General features: G+C 39.9%; 1 protein-coding gene across 1 annotated transcript; it reads right to left on the bottom strand.

Moving 5' to 3' along the window:
• Nucleotides 1-691: 691 nt before the first annotated feature.
• On the bottom strand, nucleotides 692-10,264 carry SERTM2 (serine rich and transmembrane domain containing 2). Its single transcript, XM_057495788.1, has 3 exons — nucleotides 10,134-10,264; nucleotides 9,881-9,977; nucleotides 692-4,211 (listed from the first exon to the last, which is right to left on the bottom strand). Exon 3 carries the CDS (start codon nucleotides 3,429-3,431, stop codon nucleotides 3,147-3,149), a length of 285 nt encoding a protein of 94 aa, XP_057351771.1. The 5' UTR covers nucleotides 3,432-4,211; nucleotides 9,881-9,977; nucleotides 10,134-10,264; the 3' UTR covers nucleotides 692-3,146.
• Between the last annotated feature and the right edge of the window lie 2,347 nt (nucleotides 10,265-12,611).

Genomic DNA, 12,611 nt, shown 5'->3' with positions numbered 1-12,611 from the left:
AGTCAAGCTCAGTCATGAGTCCAAAGCTCAGTTTTGGCATGGATGGAAAGGTTAGGCTGGATGAAATCATCTTTACTTGATTAACCATAATATTTCCTGCCTAATACATAATACATAAGTCTTTTACAATATGCCCTTGTTTTTATACAACCCATGATTCTGAAACGTATGTGGAGTACATTTTTAGAAATATAATTAGTTTTGAACATATTGGCAAATTTACTATTTCAAGAATTCATGTGGTGCGTCTTTTCATTACTAAGTTGAATTATATGAAATTGTGGATATCTGGGCATTTTTGACCTACAGAAATGGCAATTTCATATGGCTCAGCATAATTAAATGTGAGGAATCATTCTTTCATCTTAAAACAGAGTATATCTCTATATAAACAACCTACCTGTTTATATACATTTGGACTAACATGCAGTTTTTGGGAGAGTGGGGTTGGGGAAGGTAATTGCCAAATCAGCATTTCGGGTAGATGGATAAATTCAAATTATGCCATTGATTCCTCTAGCTGCCTCTTTGAGCAGTGATATATGTTAATTAATACATTTGGGAATTTAATATAATTTAATATAAATGGGAAAATTCTTTACAGTAAGTTTTCTAAAATGAAAATATTCAGTTTATTTTCCTAAATATCATGTGAGTCACCATAATGACACATCTGCTTAAATGCATCTCCATTTATATTATCACTGGAAATTTTGGGGGGGTTATGCTGCTATTTTACTGAAGTTGGTGCTATGTGCTTTAGTTAATGCTCAATAAAGATCTGGATCCCATGGGGTAGTTGTGATGAAAGAGGGTGGTTGTTTTCCAGATGAGTAAACCTAATCATAAATTAGGGCTCTTCATCCAAGTTGGTGATTAAAGAGCAGTGTTAAACTCCTGAAATTTGGATTGGCAGGTCGGGTGGTCAGGGAAGAGATTTTCAGTCTGTCTCTTCCGGGAATTCCACATCAAGTTCAGCAACAAGGCATTGGGGTACCTTGCTATTCCCTGCTGTTGAAAGGGTCATCAGTTTCTTCATTTATCCAGTCACTGATTTCTTAACTGTAAAGTGCATTCAAATACTGTGAGTACAAAAGGGAGAGCCGGGAGTAAGGGGAAATGTGTGTCTTTAAGGAGTTCTGGGGTTATTTTGCCAGCCTTTGATGAAGTCCATGTATGGCTGCCAAGACCTAAGATTTTAAAGGGTGCACAGAGACCGGGTGTTGAATAAAGACACAACTTAAACCACCAAATGTAATAATGTAAGAGTCACTTTGCATTTCGGAAAACATAATGCCAAAAGGGAAGTGCATGCCCTATCCAAGTCTTAGCCTACCTGCTGATCATCCCTGAATGGTGCAGAATGCTGCTGCCATCTCTTACAGTGTGCTGTTGTAACAGGTGTGCGAGTCAGGCTTGCTGCTAAGTTTAGCTCTGCATGTGGGGATTTCACGGTTTGCAGCCCCTTGGAGAGGGGAGTATTGGCAAATGACTGTGTATAAAAAAGTAGAAAGCACTTGGGAATTTCACCACCAAGCTAGATTTAGACCAGAGTAAAGGGGCCAATCTAAATTGGTAACAGACTAGGGAGACTGCACTGCACGTCTGCTGGAGGTAGCATTAACCTAACAGCCATACCATTTCTCTCTCACCACCACTGCAGTTCCTGAGGGAGTACCCTGTGAAATTTGTTGACCACCTTGTAGGTGCAAGGGAGAACTGATTATTTTTTTTGCAGGTGGAATTTAGCACAGGTGTATTCGGTCTTTGGTGGCAAGAATATGACCAGCCTTCTAATTTCTAATTTGTAAACAATACTCATCTCCTTTGGTTCCCTTTTAGAACGTTAATTTTTTAAAAATCAAATTATTTCTCCACTACTGGCATACTAGGGCTACTTATGAGAATGGAATTTTTCCAAATATATTTCTCTTATAGGTAATAAGGGAAACACTTTATCTTTTGGCAGGGACTAGGGAGGGAGGAGCATTTTCTGGGAAAGACAAATATGACATTTGAGGACACTGATCCTCAGTAAAGATTTATAGGAGGGTGTTGTTTAGTCCTTTCCTTCTTTGTCTCTCTTTTTACTTACACTCAGATCTAAAAGGAATCTAGTGATGACTAAATAGCTCTCTGATCATTTTTCAGAAAGAAAAACCTGGCACCCAAAGGCTTGAATGTTTTGTCCAAAGCCACAATCATCCAATGACAGAATACCAAAATTATTTAATTTCTGCCTTAAAGTACAGTGGAGTCGTCTTTGGCAAGGCCACCTTTAAACAGAGCTCGTATTTGTGTGCAACTCAGTCCTGGAGTGTGATGGGGAGGGAGAAAAAGGCAAAGAGGTTGCACGTACAATGTAAGGTTCATTGTTGTGAGCACATTTTGACTTAATTTTTGCTTGGTTTGGGGGAAGCTCCTCATTCCACATTGTCATTATAAATCTGTCATTATCTGAATTTTTAGAAGTACAGCGATAATAATGCAGATAGAAAATGCACATTTTACCCTCTCTAGATGAGTTTGTTGACTAGAAATTCTTTCTGCAAATTTGCTATTTTTAAACTGAAACAATTTTTTAAAATCTCTTCTTTCATTTGGGACAGGCCTGATGGCCTTAGATGATGAAAAAATCACTGCACGTTTGAGAAAGGGCTTGGGTCCCTTCATTAACCTGCCACACGATATAGCTTCATGTCAGCAGAGGTGGTTCTTACAGAGTCCAAGTGCTAAGTTCAAACTTGTCCTTTTCTTGGGATGCCCTCAATCAACCCTTTCAAAGGCAAATCTTCCTTGTTCTTGGAGCTTCCAGGGATCCTGTTTTGTTTTCTTTTATGTAGCTGCTTACGAATTTCTGTGGTCTGAGGTTTGCTGGAGCCCAGGTGTTCTGTGGTTACTATGGAAACCTGCCCTCCCGGCCAGCTGCCCGTTTCCTATATTTCTGGCAAAGAATGAGTTTTAAAACCTCTTAGATATTTCACAGCAGATTCAAGATAAAGAATAACACAACAAAAATATAACCGACTGGTTAAACAACTTGTTGATTCCCTACATGGGAAGCCATGTACAACAGAGTAAGCTTTCCTGGACATCAACATACAACAGTTCACTGAGATTCACTAAAGCTCATATCCATCCTGGCTTTAAGGAGTGGGGATTCGACTCTGCATCTCTACATCTGTGAATTGAGGAACGCTTTCTGTGCTCTCAGATGTGATGGGTGAGATGACGTGTTTGAGCCGAAGGAGCATTGTGAAGAGCAGGATGAGGAGAATGGCCAGGAGGCTCAGGAATAAGCCCACATACATGTACAGGTTGGAATACTTATCTGAAGTGGTGTCAACCTCTGTTGCCAAGGTTGGGAAATGGGCTCGCCCAGTGAGATTTCCATGGTACTTGAAATGTACCTCCGTCATCACTTGAGACATGAGTTGGTACCTGTTTCTATTTGATTTCTATTGCCCTTGAGGCATTCCACAGTGACTGAGACTGTCTGAATATATTGGAGGTGTTCTAACAATCTCATACAAAGCAGTCACGACCAGAGCCAAGTCAGTAGTGCACGAGCAAGAAAATGGTAATGTTCTAATTTGGCAATTGCCACACTCTGTCCTCCAGCACAGCACCCTCTCCTGAGTAGGTTTTATCAGAAATTCTTAGTCATTTAAAAAATATATATATACATATAATATAAATCTTTTATTTTCCACAGTCCTGCTCTTATACTCATTAAAATAAATATGATGAAACTGCTTTATAATACTGGTATGGGGCTAAGAATCTCTCAGAGTATTAAATCAGACTTCTACTGTGTTTTGGTAGAGGGACAAATGGCTCTGTTTTACCTACAGCTCATCTAAATGTATGCATTAATTTTGTGGATTTAATTGGGTTCTTCTGTGAGGAGACTTCCTAAAGGTTTTTGTGTATTTCAGGCTCAGCATATCTGAGTTTTCACCTGTCGTCTCTTTCTGAATCTCCCCTAAGGATGGAGCTTGTAAGGTTTCTGCCCAGCTGCCGCAGCTTGAGGGCTGTAAGTCTAGAGGACGTGAGTTTTCTACAGCTTTGCTGACGTCCCTCACTGTAGGCTGGAGGGAAAGTGTTGTCAGACCTGATAATTCTCAGTTGGAGGAAGTCTCAGACTTGGTGACAGCAGTAGTTCTAGGCTCAGAAGATTTGACTCAAGATTCTTCAACAGATTAATTTTTCTGAAAATCAAAAACAAAAATAAAAAATTCAGCTATCTAAGAAGAACAGTTGACAATTTCTTTTGGAATAAAAATGAACAGATACATTGCAAAATGGCTTGCTATGGGCAAATTAGTTTTAAAATGATATCCTGAGTTTTCATTTTGAATGCTTTTCTTCCTATGTGATAAATAACTATTAAAGAAAAAATTCAGATCACTGAACAGCACCTAACAACTAGGCTAGATTAGGACAGTGTTTTCTAAACTAAGTTATTATAAAATTTGCCTGAGGTACTTATTTAAAATGCAGACCTGGGGCCCTGACCCAGACTTTCTGAATCAATCTCCACAGCAGGAGCATGTACCCCCAACTCAAGAGAGTCAGATTTTATTGGTCTAAGTTGGGTACCAAGCACTGGAATTTTTCAGAGCTCCCCAAGTGACTCTAGAGTGTAGCCGGGACTGAGAACCACTGCTCTAGTTTAACCAGGAAAATTTAGCACTGAAATAAAGAGCCCTCAATGTAAACATCCATTTTATGAACTCCAGGATGAAGTGCCAAGGATCACTTTAACAAATCATGGAATTTTCAGGAATGCAAGCTTCCCTGAATTTTATTTTTGTGTTCTATCTCTTCCATTTAGGTCTGTGGGGTGAGAATACACTTTTTTCTTCTTTGGTATTTGTAGATCAGAAGGAATTGAGAGGGTGTTCTGAGCAAATGACTCCATCTTTCATTATTGGTAAAGATAGAACTTTGTCTTTATTGGCAAAACCATTCCAGTGTGTAAATAGGGTCAACTATTTACAGTTGAAGCCTTCCAAAATGATTTAGCTTGTCATTCCAAACATGAATTTTGAATATGGGTGACTGAAATAAATCATCAAAACCACCATTACTCATCAAACTTCTATGTGCAATTGTATCGGAGAGCTAGTTCTGTCACTTTAACATATCCAAGGAGAGTTAATAGAAATAGCTCCAACAGTCACTCTTTCTATAATCTTCAATTCTGCCCCCAGCCTGGGAGCACTTCAGCTTAGTTTATATTCACTAGTCCACATTACGATACCCTCTGTAATCTGCATGATTCTTTCTCTACCTACTTACTGCCCCCACTGCCCATGCAGAGTGACCTGGTTCAAAAGAAATAAGAAGAGCAATGGTCTAGGAAACATTTTTGCAATAAAGGACCATCTGTTTTGATTTCTGATTCATTACCAAGTGGAACAATCATAGTAGGTACCCTTTAGTTCCCAAGAAGCACCATGTCCCAAAGGCAATGATTCACCTGAGTAGCTTGTTATAAGTGCGGATTTCAGGGTCTACTCCTGGGGGTTCTCTCTCCCCAAAACACTTGGTACTTGACCTTGCTTATTCTTCCAAACCCAGTTTTTCTCAAGAGTGTGATGCTGGACCCCCTACATCTTTTAAAATGTAGATTCCTAGGCCCTTCCCCAGGCCTACTGAGTTCTAATAGCTTGAATCAAGGCGCAGGAATATGCATTCCAAGCACTAGTTTTTCAGGTGATTCTTTGTGCACTGAGCTTTCAAAGTGAACTGTCAATCTTTCTATCTAGATAGCCCAGATAAAGAACATAGCTAATCTGTGTTATTGTTTGGTTGGGGAGTCTTAACTTAAAACACTAAAACAGTGTTATTGGATGAATTGTGTCCCCCCAAAGAACAGGCTGAAGTCCTAACACCTGGTACCTGTGAATGTGACCTTATTTGGAAATAGCATCTTTACACATGAAATCAATTTAAAATAAGGTCATTGGGTTGGCCCTAATCCAATATGACTAGTTTCTTATAAGAGGAGACAGAGGCAGAGATTGAAACAATGCATCTACAAGCCAAGGAATGCCAAGGATTGCCAGCAAATGCCAGCATCCAGAAGAGCCAAGGAAGGATTTTATCCTACAAATTGCAGAGGGAGCATGGCCCAACTGATGCCTCGATTTCAGACTTCCAGCCTCCGGACCTAAAAAAGTAAATTTCTGTTGTGTTAAGTCATCCAGTTTGTGGCCCTTTGTTTATGGCAGCCCTAGGAAATGCATACACAGAGTAATCACCCTGAGGTCCTAGTATTTTGGAACCTTTGGGGCAATGTTTCTCAATGTGGTCCGTAGAAGTGACGTCATCAGAATCACCTGGAAAATGCTTATTAACAATGCAGGTCTCTAGGTGCTTTCCCTTGCTTCTTATATCAGAATCCCTGGGAGCAGGACTCTGAAAAACAACATTTGTGACAAGCTACCCACTTAGAGTTTCTAAGCATATTCTGCGAGGAATGGGTTCCAGTCCCTGCTGCCGTCAGGATCACTTATTAAGCCTTTTGAAAATGTGTATACCTGGGTTCTTCCTTCGAAGGTTCTGATTCCGTAGGTCTGTGTGGGGCATGCACAGCTGCAGTGTGGAAAGCTCCTGAGAGGCACTGCTCCACATAAAGGACAGAGCACCTTAGATTTAGGACTCTTCTAGTCCCAGGCAGCCCACACAGAGGTGTTACTTTTTTACCAGCTCTCCAGAGGACAAAAAGAAGAGAAATGAACACTCACTGCTAGTGTAAGCCAGCTGGGTGAAGCCTCTATAATATTATATTGTCTATTCAGTCTCCGGAGACCGCAAGTACACAGATTCGGGTAACTCATATTCCTTGTTTTATGGCATACTGTCATCATGGGGGCCTCCAGGGCTGTTTTATTTGCTTACTTAATAGCACAAGTGGACAAACACCTGTGAACAAACACCTACCGACTTTAAGATAGAGAATAACTAATAATTAACATGATGCCTATTTACTCTCCTCCCCATCTCATCCTACTACCTATTCCTCTCCAGAAATAATCAGTACTCTGAATTTTGTTAATTACTCTTTCTTTTATTTACACACACACAACGCATGCATGCATGTGTACATACGTATGGCTAAACAATATGTTTAGTTTTGAACTTTATCAAAGTGTCAAGCACTGTCATCTTCAACTTGCTCCTTTTACTTTACCCTCTATTAGTGTATGATTTATTTATAACTATTCTAATACCATGAAAAAGGAATAAAGTTTTGGAAGTCCACATATTGTTTTTGAGGATCCTTGTTGCTTTTGTACCTTACTCCATTCTCCTTAGCTTGACATTCAAGGCTGTCAATGCCCCGATCCTGGCTGACCCTAATGTCTTCTACTACCTTCTTGTCCAATCAAGCTATAATGCTCACTGTTACCTACTTCCCTGCCTCCATGTTTTTGTTGGGCCATTTCCTTCCATCTTTCTACACTTCTGCTTAGGGAAATGCTACCATTCTTCATGGTTCAACTTATGAAACTGACCTTGATTTCCCATCCAAATCCTAATTTCCACATGCTTTGTATCTCTCCTAGAGAAGTCACATTCACCTAATATTGTAAATATCTATTCATGTGTTCCCCAAGATGTAATCTGTAAACTCCTTAAGGATCTTTTTCAACACTTGAGTCCATATATAACAATGCTTGCAGTAGCTGCTCAATAATTATTGAATAAATGCATAGCATTGACAGCTTGAAGAGAAGCAAGGTCTTATCTCTGTTCTGATTGCTAATATAGCTTAGGGAGTAGCTTGAAACTCCCTTTTCTTTTTATGCCCTTTCCCCACTCCCCTTATCTCTTGTTATGAAAAGGAGTCTATAGTCCGGATTACAATCTGGAATTAAGGAATAATCACTTTGCTAGAAACTTTGCTCTTGAATTATTTCAGTTATATGATTTTAAAAGGAAAACTATATGGGATGGGTTTACAGCCTTAAATTTTAGAAAGTTCAAGTTTATCTATAGATGCTTCTCAGTAAACATTGATAATATATTTTCTGCCTTCTACACAACTGATGCTGAATCTCCCTTAGGTCTGAATATTTTGAAAATAGTTATTAGAATCTAATGGAGCTCAGAGAAGCTGTAGAGAGCAATGATCTCACAGACAGTTGTCATTTCTTTCAACGTCATTTGAGGGTTTGGAAAACTAATCACATATTTCTTACCTCTATAGTGTGCAGGACCCCAAAGAAACCTGGCCAATTCAGACAGGTCTATTGATTTAGTTCCTTAAATACATTAAGGACTTAGAAATAAGGAAATGAAAAGTTAGGTATTGGGGAATCCTCTTTGTTACTCAGTCCTGAATCTGTGACAACTTCTCATAAAAGCTTTCCAAATAGGATTGCTATAGCTCTCTTTGCTAACTAATTAATGAGTTGCACAGATAATGTGATTGCTCCACTAAAAGTTCTGCAGCATTTGGAAAGAAGACAACCATGCAATTTCAAAAGAAATCGCAATTCTGTTCATTCTTAAGGCTCTGAGCTTTGTGGAAACACCCTTACAGAATTTAAGTATCTTGACATCCTTTCTGGAAGACTCATAAAATAACAATTGGTCTCTAGATCTCAGAAAAGTGATGGAAAGCTGCTGAGGGATAAGGAGGAGAGTGAGGGATAGGAAAGAGGGTAAGGAATTAGGAAAAAGAAGGAAAAGAGGTGGAGGGAAGGGCAGAGGCTAGAAAGAAGGAAATGTGAGCAGTGAGTAAGATGCTGAGGGATGTGGGAAGTGGATAAGAGGTGGGAGGAAATAAGTGATTAAGAGGTAGAGATGAACATAGGGAAGCAACAAAACATTGAGAAATAGGGAGGAAGAAAGGAAAGGGGGAGGGAAATATGAGGTGGAACTGCAAAGGAAAAGAGATTAACTTAATAATGAGCCAGGGTCCAACATTAGCCTGAACATCTGGTTCACTTCTAATGTAAATCAAAATACCCAAAAGTGATGTGAATGCACCTTTGGTTTTCTGATTGCATGTTTTGTCATTAACTTGGTAAGTAAAACTCTGGGTAATAATAATAATAATAATAATAAAAACTTGTGTTTGGGTATCAACATTGAAATGGCAAGTCTTGTAACCTTCAACATCAGCATGGTGTGTATAACCTCACTGAAGCAAAATAACACCCAGATTGTGCATTTTGCTCCTTAGAAGGGAATGTGGAGCTTTCTCTATCCATCAATCCTGAGAGGGATCCGTTGGGTGAAACTTGGTTCTAATAAGAGCACCAAAGTTGTGCCTGGACCTTCAAAATCAGGTAGACTTATTCAGCAAACCTTTGAGTGCCAGCCAAGTACCAGACCCTCTGCTAAGTGCTGGGATAGAGAGAGAAATGTAACCTGATCTCTGTTTTGGTCCTCAAGGAACAGCTGGTAGTTATGTTAACACAATGAAGTTCAGAGAACAAATCACTGGTAATCCGATATTTCCTGTATGACACCTGCCTATCTAATCCCAGAGCGGAAATCCCACCAAACAGCTAAGGAAATGATCAGTGGAACAATTCAGAAGACAAAGTTTAAACTATTATTGCAACAGCTTTCAGGCGTTCACACATTCTGTTTATGTTTATCTGCTCAGTGTGGCGACAGAAACCTAACGGAGGTAGGAGCTGTTACAGCATCTAGTTCCACATCAGCCTGTGAAAAAACAATTTCAGCAGCTGGAGCTGTTTCAATGGCTGGAACCATTAAGTAATAAGCTTTCTCAAGTGGGAGTTGCTGTATCTTCTGTGGCAGATGGTGCCTGTTTGTCACACCTGCTGATAAATAAAACAATGCCGCTCATTTTACGATAAATAGCATCATAATATTTCCAAATCTCTCTTACCTTGACTGACTCAGGGGATGAATGGGTTTCACGATTTAAGTATCCCTTTTGAAGCTTGCACCGACAGGCAACTTGTTCAGGAACAACTCTGGAGTATCTGGAAAACAGGATGAAAGCTTTATTGTACCAAAGGAGCAGGACTATGCTCGGCAAAGTATGCTTTCCCTTTCATCTTCCTAAAGAGTCAGACCTTTTCAGCGCAGAACAGAAAAGCACCTTTTATTAGTTACTTAAAATGCCAGTTGCCACTTACAGCTTCAGATTGCAGTTTCAGATGCTGCTCCTTGTCAACTCCAAAGAGCCAGAAGTGTCTCTCTGGATGTGTATCCACCGTCTGGAACACTTGAATGGAAGCAGCCTGAACAGTTGAGTCCCCAGTTCCTCTCAGGCAACAGTTTAGAGTATGCCGGAAAGGTAGTGATTCAGCTTTGCTCTGCCTTAGTGGCGTGGAGCCCAGGAGGGAGGAGATAAGAGAGAAGCTGAGCAGCAAAGTTTGTGTAAGCGTTCCACTTTAACCCCTTCGAGGTTTCTTCCTTAGTCTGCAGGATTAGCCAGATGAATCCTCCCTGTTTTTGTAAAAGCTTCTTCATATGTCATTTATGAGGATCAAACCTGTTGCTCAAATCAGGAGGTGTTTCATCCTAGGTCTTCTAGTAATATATGCTTAGAATTGAAACCAACCATGTCAGGATGTGGTGGTGGTTAAGTAATTGCATCTTTACAAACAGAATGTAAGATAAATATATGTTGACAGGTTTGGGAAAATTTTTTTTTTTTTAGGCACCAACTGAATACTTTTATTTTGCATTTTTTTGTGGAAATTTAACATCAGTCCTGGAATCAGGTCTGAGTCTCTGGTTGGAGGTCTAAGCTTTAGGAAACTATCTTTGAGGAAGGTATATCTATCTAGGGTGTATTTTCCATTATTAACGATTCATCCAACTGCAGTTTAAATGCCCTTACAGTGTTTTATATATTGTGGTAGGAGGAAGATACGTTTCTTGAGTATCTACTTTGTGTCAAGCTTTTAATGTCAAGAATTTCATTTAATCTTCACAACAACCCTGTGAATTGGGTATTATTATCTTCATTTGTAAAATGAGGAACTGAGGCTAAGAGATGAAGTATATCATGCAGTTTAATAAGCTTGGAGACAGTATTTGAAAACAAGGCAGTGTGATCCTGAAGTCTGTGATCTTTTCTGTATAGCAGTGTTTCTTAAGCTTTCGTGGGTCTTGGATTCCATTGAGAAAGCTACGGACCTTTCCCTCCCTCAGAAATAGGCACATAATTTCCATGCTTCATGGCCTCCAGGTTAAGAATAGTTGAACAGACTCCTGTCACCTTTCCAATATTACAGTATCATTAGTGTGTTAACCCAACCACTCATGTTCATTAGCAGTTTTTTATTATGGAATTACCTAATTAAAAAAAATAAGCCTTAGGTGACATATTAAAACTCAGGTTTCCAGGAAGGCATAATAGATACCCTATAGTAAAGGGAAATTCCAAAGCTACGTCATCATATACAGAATTTACAAAGGAAACACCCAAGAACAGGTTGTAGAAAATAAAAAGAAGCCATACTGCGGAGGAGAGTGGAAGGGAAAACTTGTGAAAACATTTCGTTGCAGAGATCTGTTGCCAGGCTGACTCCATTCCACCTTCTACAGGAGTGTGAGGGTGGGGGAGATACTACCTCCTTCACCTCAGCCCTAGTGAGAGGGTGTTTCAACAGACCACTCAGAGAATTTGACATTTGTTCCCTGCAGTTGAGGCAGAGGTTTGGAGCTTTACTCCATTCTGAGAAAAACTAATGTGGCCTTTGGCAGGAAGACAGGGTTGACTGCTGGGATTGGCTAGCATTCCCAGAATTTGCCAGGGCAAGGAATGTTTGAGTGTTTCCAGGGATCCAAATGGGGGCCATGCAAGAGAGAGAGAGAGAGCCAAGGGGAGTCACCTGGACCTTGTCCAATCGAGCCACCTAGAGGAGTGGAGAGACTTCAGAAAGAGAAAAACAAGAAAAAAGTGATAACTATTGGATTCCTAGGGGCTAAGGAAGGACTTGTCAACTACCAACCTGAATATAAATGCATCAACTCAGGTCTCCCATATTGCAGGAGAGGGGTTCTTGGTGATGCGGGCCTTTAAAGAACCCAAGGAAGAGCCAGAGGCCCAGGGAGTGGGGAAGCCATTCATTTTACCAAGGAAGGAATGACTGATCCCTTTACCTGTCTTGCCTGTTCCTACTTCCACCCTAGTGAGGGTCCAAATAGGAGTTGGCAAGTGGAGAGAGAAAGAAGAAAACCTATCCCCAGTCCCTCCCCCAAAGGCAGGTGATCACATCCTACAGGCTTTAGGGGAAGGGAGGACATTATCTCTAAGTAAAGCCTGAAGAATTTAATTAGTATTGTGGACTGAATACATCCTGATTACTGAATCTAGACCGTGTTTTGTGACTTTGAGTGATCTTAACAACTGTTGGTTTTCGAAGAAATGAGCAGAAAAGTCATGTCATCTACCCAAATTTCCATCCAGTCTCAGGGAAAATTAACTCCAATAGTGTGTATTTTATTTGTACATTGGGAGACAAAATAAAATTGTGTTTTGATTCTATCATAAATTATACTTTAAAAATACTTGTTATACCAGTTAATTTCTTCATTCAACAAACATCTGATTGCCTATTTGTGCCATTCAGCCATTCATTGTGCTAGAAGTAGGACATACA

This window comes from Manis pentadactyla, chromosome X, assembly GCF_030020395.1.
Source record: "Manis pentadactyla isolate mManPen7 chromosome X, mManPen7.hap1, whole genome shotgun sequence".
NCBI classification, from domain to species: Eukaryota; Metazoa; Chordata; class Mammalia; order Pholidota; family Manidae; genus Manis; species Manis pentadactyla.
Note: the sequence above shows the minus strand (reverse complement) of the source record. Positions and strands in the feature narration are given on the sequence as shown.

Coding starts and splice junctions, on each gene's coding strand:
- SERTM2 (XM_057495788.1), bottom strand. CDS start 3,431: ATGTCTCAAGTGATGACGGAGGTACATTTCAAGTACCATGGAAATCTC.